At 44.0% G+C, this 20,254-nt stretch overlaps 1 protein-coding gene across 4 annotated transcripts in view; it reads right to left on the reverse strand.

Annotated features, from left to right (window-relative positions):
• The window catches only part of TAF4B (TATA-box binding protein associated factor 4b), a 52,187-nt gene that overhangs the window by 11,480 nt on the left and 20,453 nt on the right, over positions 1-20,254 (reverse strand). For all 4 annotated transcript variants that reach the window (XM_083517737.1, XM_083517735.1, XM_083517736.1 and 1 more), the window contains exons 9-14: positions 19,986-20,091; positions 15,068-15,237; positions 11,922-12,052; positions 10,672-10,797; positions 8,510-8,566; positions 310-417 (exon numbers count right to left, since the gene is read on the reverse strand). In XM_083517737.1, the coding sequence (XP_083373863.1) occupies positions 310-417; positions 8,510-8,566; positions 10,672-10,797; positions 11,922-12,052; positions 15,068-15,237; positions 19,986-20,091 (698 nt within the window). The remainder of the gene's footprint in view (positions 1-309; positions 418-8,509; positions 8,567-10,671; positions 10,798-11,921; positions 12,053-15,067; positions 15,238-19,985; positions 20,092-20,254) is intronic.

The following is a 20,254-nucleotide window of genomic DNA, read 5'->3' on the forward strand; positions in this document are numbered from 1 at the left end:
GTGGGAAAAGACTTGAGGCTTGCCTTAGATATCATCCAAATGATGCCCATGATATTTGCACAACCACAGCCAACGGAAAAGACACTAGCCACCCTTGGCCTCATGCTACGTTTTACTACAGGAGTAGTAAAACACCATTCCTTTTCAGAACACAACTCATAATCATGCAGAACTTCTCCGGATGCCAAGAGGCTGCTTCATTGCAGATAAAACTGATAAATATCAAGTCGCGTGAAATTCCAACAATATACAAAACAGAAACACAGTTCAGCTGGAAGATATTAAACCAAGAAGGGTTACTGCACGTACCTCCAGTCCGGATGAATCCAGTGGCCTCTTTTTTCTTGGCCCAATGGCTGCCAGAGCTGCATGGTTAGCCTCCATTTGCTGCATTTGTGCAAGTTCTAATTGCTGCAACTAATTTAGGAAGAAAAGAGGAAGTTATGAGTAGGTTGGTCTGCAGTACCCTGAAAGTCACCGCTCAACTTGAGTCAGTTAGTCTTAGCCTTGGCCAGTCTTCTACAATTAGAAATTCATGAACTGAGCGTGTTTTTGTTTGCTTGTTCTCCCATTTGTATAGCAATAAAAAGGTTCAACAAGAAGCATATTTAGGGACATCATTCTATAGGTCAGTATACATTTGTTTTGAAAAACATCCATACTTCATTGGGACATTTGCCATTTAAGAAAGTATGTAATAATCTCTTTAAAATTAACCATCCCATTCTCCATTTCCTTTATTAAAAATGCAATTTATTCTGAAAGAATCTATAATACTATTTTAGCTTATGTTTCCTCCGTCTTGCAGGAAGCAGTTTTGATTTATGAATATTTACCTAAACCTCATTCTGGCTGCTATTTGTAATAGGCTGAGATGGCTAGAGCATTGCAGGTTGGTACTCTGTGGCCACCGCATACATCTCTTAGCACCAGGTCACAAATACATACATGCAAGATACTTGAGAACTCTGCACTGTGACAAGATCCAAATATATGAATCACTTCTACTGAGAAGTATTGCACAGGAGGTATCAAGTTCCAACCTGTTAAATCTGCCATGGCCAATTCACAAAAATAAGTTTACTGCATGTTGCAGACAGACAGTTGTGCTATGTGAACCAGCCCCCATATGCCTTTACACCCCAAACAACTGCCTCGAGGGATTAATTCAGCTATAGCAGCTTACAGCAGGGATAGCTACATGCACTCCTGATGTTGTTGCAACTGCCATCAGCCCTGGCCAACATGGCCAATTGCCAGCGAGTATGGGAGCTGGGAATCCAAAACATCTGGAGAACCACAGGATAGATATGTTACTTATCCCTTAACCAGATGAAGCAAGGTCCCACCAAGTCTCAAGACTAGTACTCTATAGACTTCTCAACACTACTATATATTTGCTCGGAAGGGACAAGTCTTGAGATCAGAAGCCAGCCAGAAAGCATTTCAAGCCCATTTTCCCTTCTTCGATTTTTCCATCCGCTACAAGTACAAAGATTTTTTTAAAAAACCTGTGTAAAGATCAAATTGCTATGAAAACGTTGCAGAAATTGTAAAATGGTCTTTGTTGCTGCTGGCCTTTTTAATAATAATATATAGGTTTTTTAAAAGTCTGGTCTTGAAGCAGTCAGGAGTTTCTAGGTGACACAATAACCATTTTAGTTAATCTGACCTGAAGCACAAATAAAGTGGAGGCACATTTTTTTTAAGCCCTTCCCAATGGTGAAATGGCATTTGCAGCATAGCTGTAATCACATGAAGCAATTTTTAAGAAGGGGAAACTGCTCTGTTCTCCTGTTCAGTTTTAAGAAAAGATTTCCTTACCATCTCACAGAAATTGGATTTTTCCACTTTCATAAAACTTGCAGACACACACACACCACCACCACCACATTTCAGTACAAGTAGGAAGGGCAAGTATTTTAGTTTAGGAAGAAGTACATTGACTTGTTGCTTTTGACGGTGCAGGCTTAAACTCTACAGATGCTAGACAGTTGATGGTCACTTGAACTATTGTTTTATTTTGCCCATGCACCAGGGCATTCTGAATACTTAATGTGCTTTAATAAACAGAAAGCATTATCTACTTCACTATGGTACAGAGCAAGCATTATCCACCTGATAGGTACAGAAGTAATATATTCCAGAGGGCAGTGAAGGCCCCAAACAGCCTTCAAGTGCCATTTTACATTCAAGGGAAGCTTGTTTGAAACCTTTTGCCCTCGTAGGCTCAAAATTTAGCCAGCAGAATTCCTCTCCATGTTGCCCTTCCAACAGGAGATTCAAATGCAACTAAACTATCCAATGACTGTTGCACCTATTACCACCTGTCATGCCATTTGATATGTAAAACGAGTGACATTAGTTCAGGTCAGATGCAATGGGAAACTAATCTCTCATGGCATGAATGAGACATGGAAAGTTTCAGGCTTGTATGCGCTTCCCTCTTGTCTCATCTACTTGAACTTTCAATCCCGATTTTGAACTGTGCAGTTTTACATGGTGTGCAAATCTGACTTGGTGCATTCTCATGTGGGACAGCAAACAGCCCACAAAAAGAACAACTGCAGTTGAGAGTTTATAGAAACAAAGGCTACTATGTGGCTTTCATGGACTGATGGAAGGTTTTATTGGAAAATGTATACCTACTTTATTCTCCAAACTGAGAACTGTGTTAAGTCTGGGTGTCACATTTTAAGGAGGCCTTTGGAAAAAACCTGTCATGTGTCCAATAGGCAACCAGGACAAAAGAACTGAGTATGTTTAGCTTGAAGAGAGTATAATGGAGAAAGAGGATAGTGGCCTTCAAATATATCAGGCACGTCCAACCTAAAGTTGGTTGCAATCTACCAACAAGTATCAAAAACTGGCAGTGATCTACCACCCTCCAAAGTCATTTAAGTTAAATAAATAAATGGATCTTTATTTCACAAATATAGTAGCTATGTTTGGATATCATTACGACAGAACCAAATAGTTACTAGATGGACAAGTAACTAAACAAGTGAGAAAAGTCAAACTATATTTTTATATTAGTTTGCACAGATCTGAGGAGCCAGCTTCTCTCCCTCTCCCTCTCTCTCTCTCTCTGTTAACTCTTTCCCTTCTGAGTTGCTTCCTTCCTTGCTCCGTGATTCTCCTTAGCTGCTTCTCTCCCCACCCCCATCAAAGGGAGCCTTCCCAAGCAGCTCCTCCTTGTGGCTCTGGCAGCTGCCCCCTTCCCCATCAAGAAAGCCAGGCTAAACCCACCTCCCCTCTTCCAGCAGCATCACACAGACCTCCCCCCACCTCCCTCGTGCCTCCCTCCATCTCCCCACATGCGCTGCTCAGAGAAAGGCCCTGCGATCGACCAGAAACAACCTCGCGGTCCACCGAGGTCTCGCAATTGACGTGTTGTACATGGCTGAAATATATGAAGACCTGTCACACAGAAGATTGAGCAGACTTGTTCTCTGATGCTCCAGAAGAGCAGTGCTAGAAATAATAGGTGGAAATTGCGGGGAAGGTGATTTTGGCTAAGCGTTAGGAGAAGCTTCCTAATAGCAACAGCTGCCCCACTAACAGTGGAACAAACTGTCTTGGGAGTTGGTGGGCTCTCCTTTGCTGGAGGTGCTTAAGGCAAAAGTGGGCAGGCATCCATCAGGGATGCTGTAGGTCCTGCTTTTAGGCAGGGGGTTGGACTAGATCTCCAAAGTCCCTTCTAGCTCAACCATTCAAAAAAAAAAAAAAAACACCACACACAAAAAAACCAAACAAATACACAAGATGAAAAATGCAATACAGTGGTACCCCGCAAGACGAACGCCTCGCAAGACGGAAAACCCGCTAGACGAAAGGTTTTTCCGTTTTGGAGACGCTTCGCAAAACGAATTTCCCTATGGGCTTCCTTCGCAAGACGAAAGCCCATAGGGAAATCTCCGGGACAGGGCGTCTTGCCCACTGTCCTCGGACCTCCTCCCGCCGCCAGGCTTCGGAAGGCTGCTCTGAAGCCTGGCGGGGGGCGGAGAGGTTTTTTAAAAACCCCGGGACAGCGGAGGACTTCTCCGCTGTCCGGGGCGATTTTAAAATGCTGGCAGGCGGCAGCGCTGCCGCCCAGCAACATTTAAAAAAACCCTAGGACAGCGGGGGACTTCTCCTTTGTCCCGAGGTTTTTTAAAATGCAGGCGGGCGGCAGCGAAGGCTTCGCTGCCGCCCGCCAGCATTTTAAATTCGCCCCGGACAGCGGAGAAGTCCCCCGCTGTCCGGGGCGATTTTAAAATGCTGCCGTGGGGGGGGGAGCAAAGACTTTCGCCCCCCAGCCTTCTGAAGGCTGGCGGGGGGCGAAAATCTTTGTCCCCCCTGCCTGCCTGCCTGCCTGCCTGCCTTTAAAAGCCCTCCCGGGGGAGCGGAGAAACGCGCTGCGTTTCTCCGCTCTCCCGGGAGGGCTTTTAAAGGCAGGCAGGCAGGGGGGACAAAGATTTTCGCCCCCCGACAGCCTTCAGAAGAGGTCCTGGACCTCTTCTGAAGGCTGTCGGGGGGCGAAAATCTTTGTCCCCCCTGGCTGCCTTCCCGGGAGGGCTTTTAAATCGCCCCGGACAGCGGAGAAGTCCTCCGCTGTCCGGGGCGATTTTAAAATGCTGCCGTGGGGGGGGGGGGAGCAAAGACTTTGGCCCCCCAGCCTTCTGAAGGCTGGCGGGGGGGCGAAAATCTTTGTCCCCCCTGCCTGCCTGCCTGCCTGCCTGCCTGCCTGCCTGCCTTTAAAAGCCCTCCCGGGGGAGCGGAGAAACGCGCTGCGTTTCTCCGCTCTCCCGGGAGGGCTTTTAAAGGCAGGCAGGCAGGGGGGACAAAGATTTTCGCCCCCCGACAGCCTTCAGAAGAGGTCCTGGACCTCTTCTGAAGGCTGTCGGGGGGCGAAAATCTTTGCCCCCCCTGGCTGCCTTCCCGGGAGGGCTTTTAAATCGCCCCGGACAGCGGAGAAGTCCTCCGCTGTCCGGGGCGATTTTAAAATGCTGCCGTGGGGGGGGGGCGAAGACTTTCGCCCCCCAGCCTTCTGAAGGCTGGCGGGGGGCGGAAATCTTTGTCCCCCCTGCCTGCCTGCCTGCCTGCCTGCCTGCCTGCCTGCCTGCCTGCCTTTAAAAGCCCTCCCGGGGGAGCGGAGAAACGCAGTCCTCCGCTGTCCGGTGCGATTTTAAAATGCTGCCGTGGGGGGGGGGGAGCAAAGACTTCCCCCCCCCCCAGCCTTCAGAAGAGGTCGGGGGACAGATTGTCCCCGGACCTGGTCTGAAGTCGGTTTCCATAGGAACGCATTAATTGATTTTCAATGCATTCCTATGGGAAACCGTGCATCGCAAGACGAAAAACTCGCAAGAAGAAAAAACTTGCGGAACGAATTAATTTCGTCTTGCGAGGCACCACTGTAAAACCAAACGCCATTTTACAGCCTATAGTATTCACATATGGACTCTGCAATCTTTCTGCTTTTAGACCTTTGTTGTCAAAAAGTTCAACTTACTATCTAGCACAGTGTTTCCCAAACTTGGGTCTCCAGCTGTTTTTGGACTACAGTTCCCATCATCCCTGACCACTGGTCCTGCTAGGTAGGGGTGGTGGGAGTTGTAATCCAAAAACAGATGGAGACCCAAGTTTGGGAAACACTGGCTTAGCAGCTTTTCCTGTTCCTGGTTTATTTTTAAAAAATAATGTATTCAGCCATCAGTTTCTCAAATTACTTCTTTGCTTGCTTCAGTTTATGCTCATTTATGAGAATTTCCCCCCTCATTTGGATAAGACTTTATTTTTTAAGGAACCCTTCCCATTTATAGCTTCCTTGACCTTGGCATTTATGCCTGCTTGAATCCTCTTGGCACTTGTTCATCACCATTCTAGTCTGTAGTACTACTGCAGTGATTTAAAAGAAACTTCAAAGCTGCCTGAAGAGGTCTGACCCACCTGACCCACCCCTTCAACTTCCTTTTAACTAATCCCCTTATTTGAGAAGTTTCATCTTTTGAAGGCAGATGCAAGTGCTGAAATTTCCAAGCAACTTTCCCCTTACATATTGTGGCCACTTTTCCCAAGTGGTCCAGCAACACTTAAACACTATCATGGGTAGGCAAACAAAGGCCTGGGAAATCAGCGTGTTTTTACATGAGTAGAATGTGTGATTTTATTTAAAATGCATCTCTGGGTTATTTGTGGGGTATAGGAATTTGTTCTCATACATATATGGTAAATGTACCCCTGCCTGTACGGGCCAGTCTTGCCAGACTCTATGGTTGTGCGCTCATCTCACTCTATAGGCCGGGAGCCAGCGCTGTCTGCAGACACTTCCGGGTCACGTGGCCAGCATGACAAGCTGCATCTGGCGAGCCAGCGCAGCACACGGAACGCTGTTTACCTTCCCGCTGGTAAGCGGTCCCTATTTATCTACTTGCACCCAGGGGTGCTTTCGAACTGCTAGGTTGGCAGGCGCTGGGACTGAACGACGGGAGCGCACCCCGCCATGGGGATTCGAACCGCCGGCCATGCGATCGGCAAGTCCTAGGCGCTGAGGTTTTACCCACAGCGCCACCTGCGTCCCATATATATATATATTTCTCTCTCTCTCTCTCTCTCTCTCTATATATATATATATATATTTCAAAATATAGTCCAGCCCCCCACAAGGTCTGTGGGGAAAAATTTGCTGCCCCCTTCACTACATCCTGGGTACTGCATGATATTAGGTTAACACCTTGCCTCTTGCCCGGTGGCCTCCATGAGGAATGAACCAGAGTGACTCCTCCGGTTGAATGTGCTTCTGGTGTGGGCATGAGTATACGTAACTGAAATGGCATATTACTTTATTTATTATTCCCATTTCCTCCCATGGTGCTGAATTTTGCATTGTAAGCTCTTTGGGGCAGGCAGCTCACCTTTTGCACTCTAAAGCACTACTGAAGACTAATGGAGTTATGTATGAGAAAGTCAAAACATTTCCATAACTGGGCGATGCACCATTCTTAAGTCACTCCTCCCCACAAGGTTTAGGGTAGTAAAGTGCACAACTAAAGGTAAATATCCATTAAGAGTATCTTATAGGGAACTGCTGTCTTGATAGCAAAACTTAGAGGGGCAGAGACGAAGTAGCATTAGGCAAGTAACAGTGGTAAGTTGTAAGTAACATGCATATTTTGATGTACAACGTCAATCCCTATCAAAGCGCCTAAGGAAACCTTCTGATGCAGAGGGTCCAAATTCCCTCACTCAGCCTTGCATTCTGTGGGCATTCCTTTACTTTGGTTGGAGTCTGGTGCACAGATGCCGAGACCATTTCATGGGATTGCCATTTGTACTGCCTCTCCTCCTACATTAATCCAAACAATGAGGGCCCTTTAAAGCATTCATAAATAACCTGCTGCTGCTGCTGCTACTACTATTGGCACTTAGAAGCCAACCGTAGCAATGTTAAGCAACAACAAATTTGATAGTTCAAGAGGCACAGTTAAGAAAAAGATTGCTCAGGAAAAAAACAAAACCACTCATTTACCACAGAGATCCTTAAAAATGGCATGGAATCAGTCAAGTAACTATAGAAACCAATTTCTTCAGCTCTGTATCACACATCTCACACCTCAATTGTCTTTATTATTGTCTGCTGTCAGATCCTTAATCAGAAATGTGAACAGGCTTGATTTATTCAGCGGGGAAAAGAATCTGTAGGTCAAGTAAAAAAAAAAATCTCACTCACACAGTCTTCAACCTTAGGTATTTTCATTTAATTCTGTTCCCAGTAGCTCTGGGGGCAACTCCAGTGAGATCCAATATTAAGGCTCAATTAAAATAAGCTCCAATTAGTGGAGCTTTTTTCTCTCCGGCTAGAAAAGTCAGGAAATGGATATTGGGAAATGTAAAAAGTCAGCTACTGAGAGGAGGCTGCAGCAGACATAAATGAACTTATTTGTTGATTTCTGCAGTTGCTATGCAGAGGCCTCTGGGAGTAAAAGCTTAACCAGTCTAAGCTATAAACTAAAACCCCTGCAGCTAAACATGAACTGCGTGAAACAAGGGCTCCATTCCAGAACAGAAAACTGCTGGGCCCAGAAAATTAAAAGCCAGAGGCGTTTTCCATTTAAAACTAAATCCCAGTACCGCCTCCCAGCCAAAGAATTATAAGCAGTATCAGATTTACAAAACGAACAATTACCCTGGAAAAATGTAGCCTATTGTACGGTCCCAGATGCTAAATCTCAAAGTCTCTTTTCCCCCCCCTAATCCCACATTATATTCCTACCAAACGCACTGCTGTATAGTTTAGGCCTGTCTAGAAATAGTTCTTTGTAAACTATGAAAATAAAATGTTAAGAGCTCATAATTCATTGACCTCATTTGAAGTGCTGCCCTTGCCTGTAGCAGTTCCTGTCCTTCCCCAAGGCCTCTGCAAATGGTATGCAACAGCAAAATAAACCCTGACCTAATTGCCAGGAGAGGAGGGCTGCCAACCTTCCCTCAGAACACAAAGGCAAAGCGTGGGGACTTGAAAAAGTCATACCTCTTTTGCTTTCTGCTTTAATCGCAGCTGCTCCGGATCTTCTTTATTGGTACGGCTCTATCAAAAAGGAAAGGAAAAGAAAAGAAGGGGGGAGGGAGAGGAAGAGAAAGAAAGACGTTTAATAGAAATTACTAGCACCCAAACACAACATTATCTTTAAATATTTAATAAGTTACAATTTTCTCTTCTGATTGGAAATCTTAGCTGCAGGGAATGAATGCCTCAAGCCAGATTGGCTCTCTCTCTCACACACACACAGATACACACACACACACACACACACACACACACACACGAAAAAACCCCTCTCTTCATCAGGGACTGCTGCCTCCATTCTAGCCCAGAGGAAGCTTGAACTAAAAATGATGCTAACATTGTCAGTCAGGTCCAGCCTAGGCGTGATGATGTTCATGTCAGCAACAGACACTTGGGAAAATGAGAAAAGCAGCAAGGAGGGAGATAAAAAGATCCGGCACCATATTTGATGGGCGTGCAGAAGGCCTCCTTAAGTAGCCTATTTTTTCAGTTCCTATATTGGGCCATTTTAAACTAGGTCATTTGCAAGAATTATAATAGGTTACATTTAATAGGTCCCAGGCAGCTACCAGTGGATCATCCGGTAGGGGAAGGAAAGACTTCTAGGTCCATTAGCAAATTGGTGTAACCTTGAAGCTCCTAGCTCAGTGCATAAGCAACTTGCTGAAGGCCACACAAAGCTCAGTCAGCCAGCCCTGAAATCTAATGTGGGATAATAGGAATGTACCCTTTAAGTTAATTCTAAGGCATGTATGGGGAACCTCAGGCCTGGGGGGGGGGCCCAAAGGTGGCCTCTTCAGTCCTCTATCTGGCCCTCAAAACTCTGTCCAGGAAACACCCATTTCCCCAGGCCACGCTGCTCACCAGCCCTACTTCATACCTTCTTCTTGAGAGTTTTTGCCTGGCTGGAATCTGTCCTTGAACTTTGCTTGCTTCGTCGGAGGATAGGGAAAGGGGTGTGTGTGAGAGAGAGAACTGCCCTACTGTACAAAGGTAAAATTCATATTTGTTGCACCATTGACCTGTGGTTCCAGGAAGGTTGCCAATCCTTGCAAATCATAGCTAGAATTCACCTGTCCCAAGATACAGTCCCCTGCCCAGTAGTTTGCAGGAGGCTAGAGTTACATCTTCATCAGACCCAAGTTAGACACACTGAACGCTATATAAAGAGATAACTTCCTGCACTTCTATGCTTGGCTACTGCATTCTGCACAGACCCATGAACATGCAATATGGAGGTCTCTGGCAAGAGGTACCAGCTGCCAAAAACTGAGAAATCTGGTGGGAGATGACTGAAGTGGTTTAAGAAACGGAAGCAGAAGTGTTCTCTAGCTGCTGCTCATCCATTTTTGTCTTCAACATGAAGCAACAAAAAATAATAGTAGAAAGATAGGCTACGAACTCCCCACCATCTTAGTTCTAATTTTTGGCTTTGTACTATTTCTGTTTTTAGCAAGAGCATCATTCAGTAAATGGTCTAGAGTCATACAGCCCAGACATAGGCTTATTACCAACAACTCTGAAATAGTGATAAATAGTAATATAACCAAAGTGTATGACGTTTTCCTATTTGCTTTTAACATCCACCTTATTTTTTTCTATGGGGTATCTTTCCTACGCATTTCAAGTGTCAAGGGGGCCCACTGGCACCATACAAAAACACACAAATGCAAGAAGTGTCCGTAGATTACAACAGGTTTGGACTCAGCAGCCCTGTTTAGGGAAGTTTTTAATGTTTGAAGTTTGATCGTGTTTTTAATATTCTGTTGGGAGCCACCCAGAGTGGCGGGGAAACCCAGCCAGATAGGCAGGGCATAAATACAATACAATACAATAAAAATTATTATAGAAAATATTGGAAGGATGGAGAGTTGTAGTCCGCTGTTGCGGAAATTTTTTGCCAGAGTTCGAACCTTTTTGGTAAACCTTGGGATCCACAGAGTCCATGAGAACCCCTCTGAATCCCTTCTCTGAGGTCCAACTTCTCAAGGTACCCAATTACTGTAAAATACCCATCTCCTACATGGATGTGCTTGTATAGTTCTTTCAGCTGCAGCAAACTGGCAGCATCTAGGTCTAGGAATATTTAGCTGCCGTAAGTCTTCTGCAAATAACAATTCTCTCACCTTGGCTGCCCGCAGCAACACCTCTCTCTCTTCTTCATCCTTCCTCTGCTTCTCGATCTGGTCCAACTGCTCAAGAAACCGAAGCTGGGCCCTTGTATCACTAGTTATTGTGTACTTGTCATTCCCCTAAAAAGCGGGGGTGGGGGGGGAGGAGAGAATTTATGGTTGTTTTAAAATACAACATGGACCACTGGCCCCAACCTAGATGTTAAAAGCAAGTCAGCTTGCATTAACGTAATAGACAAGTTTAAAATAAATTCAATGCACATTTGCTTACCAAGATTGCATCTGCTTATTTTATTATTTATTAAATTTAAATTCCATTAAGAGCTGCTTTCCTCCAAAGCGTTTCCAGATTTTCAGTTAGCTTATCTATACTAGCTATTAAAACCAGCCATTCGCTCCAACCCTCCCCTCCACAAAAAAACAAGAACCATTTTTGCCTATGTCCAGTTTCAAGCTTCCGAGCTCAGAAAACAGGCCCAGCACTGAACTAAATTGATGCCTGAAGACACTTAAAGGCAGGGAAGGATGGGGGCATATAATTGGAAGCATGGTGTACCTCAGTGACAGGCGTGCATGCTTGAGTTTGTAGACAGTCCCAGGAGGAATCTTTGGAAACTCTAGTTAAGAAAGAAGCCTGGAACTGCTGCCCATTAAAGCAGACATAAAGGTAAAGGGACCCCTGACCATTAAGTCCAGTCATGACCGACTCTGGGGTTGCGGCGCTCATCTCGCTTTACTGGCCGAGGGAGCCGGTGTACAGCTTCCGGGTCATGTGGCCAGCATGAATAAGCCGCTTCTGCCGAATCAGCGCAGCACACGGAAATGCCGTTTACCTTCCCGCTGGAGCGGTACCTACTTATCGACTTGCATTTTGACGTGCTTTCGAACTGCTAAGTTGGCAGGAGCAGGGACAGAGCAACGGGAGTTCACCCCGTTGCAGGGATTCGAACCGCCAACCTTCTGATCTTCTTGATCTAAAGCGGACATACACTGGACTAAATGAACCAGTAGGTGGAATTGGTATGTGGTAGCTTTCTTCTGGTTATTGCCATTTCCATGACTGCATTTTATTCTTACAACCTAATAGCCTAGAACCTCCTGCATCCATGAGGAAGCATACTTTAAGGCAGATTTCAGATATAGGATGCCAATACAACTACTTTTTTAATTTTTAATTTTTTAAAAACCACCGACTGGAACAAGACTGTTAGGAGACCAAGAAGCTTAATGATTATTTCCTTTACCTTACAGGTCATCGTACGATGCTGAGCAATTACAGTTAGTTTCTCCAGAAGCCCTCTTAATCTCTCTTGTGTAGCATGGGAGATCAAGTTCAGAACATCTGAATTAACTTCCGTAATGTCATGGCTTTTACCTGTGGAGGCAGAGAAAATCCATTACGTGTTTTAGTACTAGCTGATAATTGAAATAATTAGCACAGCAGGCATTCTGTTCCCCCTGGAAGTCATACCCATTATGAATAAAGGTTTGGGAGATTGTGATTTTCCTGGTAAAGCCACAACTTCAAAGATCTTAGACATTACATTAATAAAACCTAGCCTACAGCTTCAGAAAATAGACATTGTTTCACTTAGCCCCTAGAATCACTTTCCTTGCAAGGTCATTTATAGGACAAAGTTAATAAGAATACAGAAATCAAGCCTTGTGGTTGGGAGAAAGGAAGTAGTAGTAGCTGTAGAAATTAGTGCCATATTTGGTTAATTTCAGTAATTAAAAAAAACACACAAAACCACACGCACAGTTACGTTTTGCCCTGTTTTGACACAGTGCTTGTTAAATCTTGACATGTTAATGAACTGAGAAGCTTTTCGCAACATACTGGGCCTTTTTTATACTCCAGTCCAGCCAACAGCATATGGCAGCTTGACCCAGCGTCTCAAGGCAACAGCTTGGAAAGCAGCTAAGTCCAATAGGGCCTTAAAGCAGCCCCCTTTCCTCTTCACCCATAACTGCAGCTTGCCTGGGTGAGCTCTGCTTCTCTCTCGTTCTGCATCCCTTCACTCCCCCTAATATTTTCAGAGCAATGGCACAGAGGCAGATTGCTTTAAGGAAAGCTGCTTGAACCCTACCACTAAGGCTAAGCATCTTCTTTGCAGTGCTCTGCAGTAGCGCATGTAACTAATGAAGGCTTCCTCTGGTTGACAACAGACCCTGCTTTCAGCACAGGCTTCGTAAGGTGTAGCAGCTGCCCAGGCAATTCAGTGCCATGGAAGCAAAATTACTATTAAATGCAGACCCAAAGGCGTTTTCCTGAACCTGCACTCTCTCCCCTTCAGAGATTTGAGAACTTAAAACAACAAGTATACTAATGCAGAAAAGGCATATTTCATGCCAAGAATAAAATGTACCCTCAAAATAGGTGTGCAAGGGGTTGCTGGCTGCTATCACGAACCTCAGCAGAGACTAAGACACGCTACTGTTTTAATATTAAAATGGTCACCTTTTACATTAAGTTGTTTATGGGCAGAAAGCATATTCCAACATTTGGTTTAGGCTGCACTTTACACTTATGCAAAGCAGCAGTGGCGTAGCGTGGGGGGTGCAGGGGGGGCCGGCCACACCGGGCGCAACATCTGGGGGTTAGGGTTAGGGGGCGCAAATTACTTGCCTTGCCCCGGGTGCTGACAACCCACGCTACGCCACTGCAAAGCAGCTTCAGTGTTGGTAGCTTGCAAACATTTGCTGAAGTTAAGATGTTGAGATTTGGGGAAACAAAGAAAACTAGGATTTGTTTAGAGCAGAGATGGCAGATTTGCACCCCTTGGGCCAAATGCAGCCTCCAAAGCAATTCTGTTTGGCCCCTGGTGGCCATGCTAAATTTTAAACCAAGGTGTGTGCCCAAGTTTCATCCATGAAGGACAATGAAAAATGCTACTTGTACGGTATTAAATTCACACCTCTAATGTTTGACTCTTTGGGTTTTGCATGCAAAGTCCCCGTTACTAAACAGCGTCTGTGCTCTATATCTGAAACACTTGCAGCTAGATGATTTAGGCTTTGTAGGACCTAGCCACCCAACTTCAGTTTGTGGCCATATGCTTCTGCCATTCTCCTTCCTCTGGCTGAGGCCATTTTGGGGCAGGGGAGAAAAGCTGGGAATCCAAGTCAAGATGGTTTTGGAACAGACTTTCACATGACATAACCCCTTTCCGGGAGCAATCTGTGGCCAAGACACACCTGCACCTTCTACCCCCACCCCAACCATAGGTGAAAGGTGCACACACTCAAAAAGATGTTTAAGGGGAAGACAACCCTAGAACATCCCCTCCTATTTAATTGTACCAATAGTGGGAGTTGCCTTAAGCACTGCTGTTGGGTCTCTCTGCTGTCTGGCTGATGAGTTGGGCACTATCCTTCTCATAGCTGCTTGGTCAAATGGCCCCAGAAGCCTATGCACCAGTGCAAAGTGCTCATGGAACATCTCTCTGATCTACTGCTTCAAAGATGTATTGCTGGCCTGCTCAGAAATAGAACAAAACCCTCAAACATCTCATCAGTAAAAGGATTTCACAAATGGGAAACCACCACCTAGAAGGCCCTGTCAGCAATAAATATCAACTGGGTGCCGCCAACAAATCAGGTCTCCTCTGTTGATTATAGGTCCAAGATGGCTTGCAGCCCGAGCCACATAGGGCTGTGTATGCGGTATTTAACACACTAAACAGAGTCCAGTAGGTTATCACAGCACTTTCAGGACTGATGACAGTCACATTGTGTTGCCTCACTGAACTAGCAGCTGCATTCTGCACCAGTGGCAACTTCCAGACAGTCTTCAAGGGCAGTCCCACAGAAAGCACATTGCTGTAGTCAAGATGGGAGGTCAACAGAGCATGGACAGCTGTAGCCAGGCTATCCCAGTCCCTAAACAGCCATAAAACACTCCTAGCCACACAGACTGCACTTGGGGATGCAGTGACAGGCTGGAATCTATAGGTACTCCCAGGCTGCAAACCTGTTCCTGCAGGGTGAATGAAGCCCTTGCAAGAACAGGTCATCCACCCAATTCCCATGTTTCTTGCTTCAAGATTTCTTGGGCAGGGGCTGAAGTCTTTGACTGCATGTGTTAACCAAACAGATGTGTGTTAACTATACATTAGCACTGAGTAGTAAAGACTGCAAAGCACTGGCCAAAATCTATAGTTTCCCATTTTTAAGATTAATATTGCTTCATAATCTCACTTTCAGTGCTGCTGCGATCCAAGCTAATTTGCTATTTAAAAATTTGGCTGCTTAAATACAAGTTCCGTAACTCATTACAGAGCAACACCAGTACATTCAGGAAAAAGGTGGTGTCAAAGTTAAGATTTATGCAGCCTGTTTTGCATTCTGAAGTATCTCCCCCCCCCCGCTGCCCCCCCAATTTTCTCACCCATTTCTAGGATCTTCTTCTGCAGTGCATCTGATGAAAGGAAGAGTTCTTCTGGACAAGACCGGATAATTGCGCCGATTGCTTGAGATTTCGAACCGAATATGCATGCACTCTCTTCACTCAAGTTGACCCCAGCCATAGAAGTCACATCGTTGATGTCATCTTCATCTCTACAAGCAAAAATTTCTATTATATTTTGTATTTGGTTATAAAGGCAAACTGTTCTATTAAATACTGTGCTTACCAACATGGCTGTAGGTCCTGTCACTAACCAGGCTGCTTTATTTCTTTGATCTGCACTAGCTAGAATTTAGCATTGCAAGTTCAATGTTTAGGTAAACTTGGCAACTTTGGCATCGTTTTCTACAAATGACATAAGCGGGAAAGTGAAGGCTCCTGAGAAAGTCGTCACTGACCATGATTAGAAGTTTGAGGGCTGAGTGAGACATTAAAAACAACAACAACTGAAGAGACTTTGTGGGTAGGGAGATTAGGATCAGAGAAGCAAGTGGGAACGTCCTTGTAAAGAATTCAAAATTCCGCAGAGGGAAAACTCTTGGGAAAATGGCAATTTGCAGCACTGAAGTTCAACCCCATTTAGAACAGGTAACTGATTTATTGTCTGGACATGAGAACCACTTGCCCACAAAAATGCTCTCTTGCTAGGGCTTAAACTCAGTTTATTGCCCCCCCCATACAGCCCACAACTGCAGCCACACACAGCCGCTCTTGATTAGATATTGTAGAGAAACAGAGCTGTGTGCCACCAGCATACTGATAACACATGACTCCATATCCCCCAATGACTGCTTCCAATGGGTTCATATAGATGTTAAATAGCACTGGGGAACAAGAGAGTTCCCTGCAGCACCTCATAACAAATGTCACGGGCCTGATAAACATCGCCCCCCCCCCATACCACTCTTTGGAACTGATGCTGCAGGTAGCATGAACCGGCATAAAACAATGTTCCTGACACCTATGTCACACAGCCAGTTCAGGTCCATGGTTGATGGTATCAAAAGCCACAGAGAAATCAAGCAAAAGCACAAAGGTTGCATTCTGCTTGTTGCTCTCCCTTCAGGGAGACCAAGGTTGATTTCATCCCAACATCAGGTCTGAAACCAGACTAAAATGGGATCAGACTATCGGTTGTATCCAATAATGCCTGCAGCTGCTCTGCCACAACCAGCCAATGACTACCACAGACTAGGGAATCCAGGGCGAGCTTTTTTATATATATAGCAGTGGACACAGCACCGGCTCCTTCAAGGTAGGCCCAATACTTTAAGCTTGCCAAGAGCAAGATCACATAGAAAAATAAGCACAGTCAAGTCAGAAAAGTATTCAATCTTTTCGTTTAAAAATTAAGGTTATCAAAGAAATGGAGAAACAAGGACTTGAACTTGTCTATGTAATGGTTAAAAGAACTTTACTACAACAACAAAATGAGTAACAAGGGTATATTTCAACATGAGTTCAATTGTCCAATTAACCTAATATTTAAGAGAACTTGATAAGCAAGCTGGGGCCATTCTAGTTCATTCTAGTAGAGCATTTGATATGGTACCACAAGGAAAAATACTTTCAGCAAGCAAAAAAAGAGAGTTACAAGTATTGAAAAAAGAAGAAGTGGGATTTTGTTGGGATTGGTCTTGAACCCATTTGTTCATATTTTAGTGAACATGGTATTAAAAATGCACTTAAGGGTCAGCTGAGTAACATGCTCAAGATTAGGGGGTGGCATGAATTGATCTTTTCACTAGGACCTAGCAAGCAGGTATGCTTGGGACCGAATCCCCAGTATCAGACTGACTGCCAACATCAATAATATTTCCTCCTGTGGTAGTTATGGATTATCCACAGAAACCATTAATATTGGGACATTTATTTTGTCAATTACAGAAGTTGCTTCTCTACTTAAGCATTTTATTAGTTTGGCTCATAACTATGTCTTTAAGTGTGGAGTACACTGATCTAATCAAACTTTCCAATTGAAGCAAGTCCCTCCTGGTTTTCTCATTTAGTAAACTTTTCAATGAAGAAACACACAAAAACGTGACAAACAAGTCTTTAGCACCCTCTGCTGTTCAAATATTGGCCCTGCACTTTTCACTATTTTAATTACACAATTGTTCTAAAAATAAGGACAGGCTTGAGCTAAAGCCTGTAAGATGCCAGCCAGAGGCTGCTAATCAAAATCTGCATGGAGCAATTTAAAATTTAATCTAGGATTAGGTTGGTAGCAGCTACATACTCATCTGTGTTCATTGTCTTTCTTTATATTTAAGAAAGCTCTCACACAGGTAAAAAGCTAAATTAAGACATCTGGACAAAAGTAAGATTGTTCCAGCTTTAGGATGAAGGATTTCAGATTGCCATTCTTTTTACTGAAGTGTGATGCTGCAAAAACAATGGCTCCCAAATGCTGTTCACCATGGACCACCTGAAAATTGCAACAGGTCTTGGTGGACCAACTTAATGTTTTTTTCTGCATGTTGTAGCGATTTTAATGCGCTGTGCTAGGTGCTGCATGATTTTGATCATATTTTTATTACCCATATATTGTATGTTATTGCATTACAATTTGAATTCTGTAGAATTCAAATGGTAACACAATGTAAGAAATGAAACCAAGAAATAGCAATACAATTAAAATGAATATGAATATTTAACGTGATGTATGCACCACCTTCCACATTCAACCACAGACACCCTATGCACCACGTGAATGAAGCTCTATGTGATCCACAGATCAGAGTTTGGGGAAAGCATTAAGTCCCCCAAGCCCCAAGTACATAGTCTCTTGTAGGTAGTGTAACTTCCAGCTAGAATCTGCAGACAGAGATAGTGAAATAATCTTCCTTAACAGTCATGAATTATCACAGTTATCTTTCAGTTTTAATTATATGGTAGAAGTTCAATAGAGCATTTGATGCTGCTAACTGCTGGGATATCAGCCCTTATGCTACAACTTAGAAGTAGTAGTGAGAACAGAAACTTCCTGCACTACAGCTAAAGCAGCTACCCTAACCTTCCACATTTGGAGGGGAAAAGCTCCCTTGCTACAGTCTTTTGCCATAGTATAAAAGGTAAAGGGACTCCTGACCATTAGGTCCAGTTGTGACCGACTCTGGGGTTGCGGCGCTCATCTCGCTTTATTGGCCGAGGGAGCCGGCGTACAGCTTCTGGGTCATGTGGCCAGCATGACTAAGCCGCTTCTGGTGAACCAGAGCAGCACACGGAAACACCGTTTACCTTCCCGCTATCTACTTGCACTTTGACGTGCTTTTGAAATGCTAGGTTAGCAGGAGCAGGGACCAAGCAATGGGAACTCAGCCCACTGCGGGGATTCAAACCGCCGACCTTCTGATTGGCAAGTCCTAGGCTCTGCAGTTTAACCCACAGCGCCACCTGCATCCCTGCCATAGTATACTAGCACTAAATTAGTAGAGTTGCTCTCACATCTTATACCTACGGCCCTCCACCAGATATTGCCAGAGTCTTAGGGCCTACCTTACTGGGACTACCTTATGTGCATTGAAGTGTCTAAAACTTAGCTGAATGCCATACTTATTGCCCTACGGCCCCAGCCAGCATGGCTAATGGTCCAGGATGGCAGGAGTTGTAGTCCCAACAACATCTGAACAGTCAAAGGTTCCCCTTCTGCACAAGATGCCACTGACATCCTTGCCTCCCTCCCCAAACCCAAAACATTTTATGCATGGCACAGACTTCTACTAAATCCTTGTGCTATTACACCAAAAGGTAGCACAGCACTAGTTTAAGGGGACAGGCTACAGCCCAATAAAGGAAGGGGCCAAGATCTTCTGGAGTGACTTTTTGCCCCAAGAGTGGACTACACTAATGTGTCAACGTCTGAGCCTTCTATGCAACAGAAATCTGAAAGGGATTTTCGTTCCAGTTACTGGCCACATTCAAATGATTTTTCAGGGTGATGAAAACAAATACAGCTTCTTTTCCAACAACCGCAGACAACTAGACACATCTGATTTCAATTGAAATGTGTTAATAAATCTCAAGTCTGTATTAAACCCTAAGATTCAGCTAACGGGTATGATACCCTTCGGAACCCTACAAAAAAGCTGCTGGGCTACTTAAAAGGAATAGAGTTTGCTGATTTAGAATTAGCTTAAATCTAATACAGTATATTTGACTACCTCAAACCCCAACAGAATAACTAAGAAAAATATAGTATGTAGAGTTATTAATGAAGCTGACTTATTTTCATCAAGGAACAGTGAAATACAATCTTTGTTCATAATTTATGGAATAATGTTATATTACAATTACTTTTTCTCTAAGTGTTCTAACAAGAATTGACTGAATTATCTAATTTCATTAATATTTTTTAGAATATTAAGTGTGCAATTAAAATCCGCTCACAAATGTATCATTTGTTCAAGCATTTTATTCATATTGCTTAGGATAAAGCAATCTCAAATCCAAAGAAAACTCTTTAAAATGTGTGAAGTTTTAGTTCCCACAGACTTAAATTGTATTTCCCTTCAGTGAGGTAGCAATACTGATATTTTGCAATGTGCGAATTCCTTTAATGAGTTGGACAGTTAGAAGACAGGATAAGGAGTTCAAAATAAAAGAACTAGGATTAGCAGCTAGATAAATAAAAGCCTGGACTTCAGGAGCATATAACCCAATCAAGCTCTGGAATGTAAATATCTGAAACAGCTGGCAGGGCAAATTTTAGGCTTTTCCTTTCATTAGCACTAAAACATCAGAACCAAGGAAGCAAAAACTCCCATCAGAAATCTTAAATATTTATTTAGGCATCACTCGATTCTCTGTGGCTGTTTGCTTCCCACCCCACCCCCCACACCCCACCTCCCAGCCAGGCTTTTGAATAGTACACAAACTTCCGACTTTGTTTATTTTTTACCTGAAGGATTTTGTTCCGTTCTCCCTTATTTTATTTCTCTGAACAGGAGATGCTTGAAGCGACAGGGTTTTGTTTCCTGGCAGGGTAATTTGTTTCACAACAGAACCTAAAAAAAGAAAAAGAAAAAGATGAACAATCCGTAGCAGAAAGCAAAATCCTTAATGACATTCAGCGCACAGCGCACCCAAGAACAGATATCTGGAGAGACTGTGTCCAGGATTTTTTCTGGGTTTTTTTTTTTGTTTTTTTTTTTAATGAAAGCTGCATAT

This window comes from Podarcis liolepis, assembly GCF_965112155.1.
Source record: "Podarcis liolepis genome assembly, chromosome: 8".
NCBI classification, from domain to species: domain Eukaryota; kingdom Metazoa; phylum Chordata; class Lepidosauria; order Squamata; family Lacertidae; genus Podarcis; species Podarcis liolepis.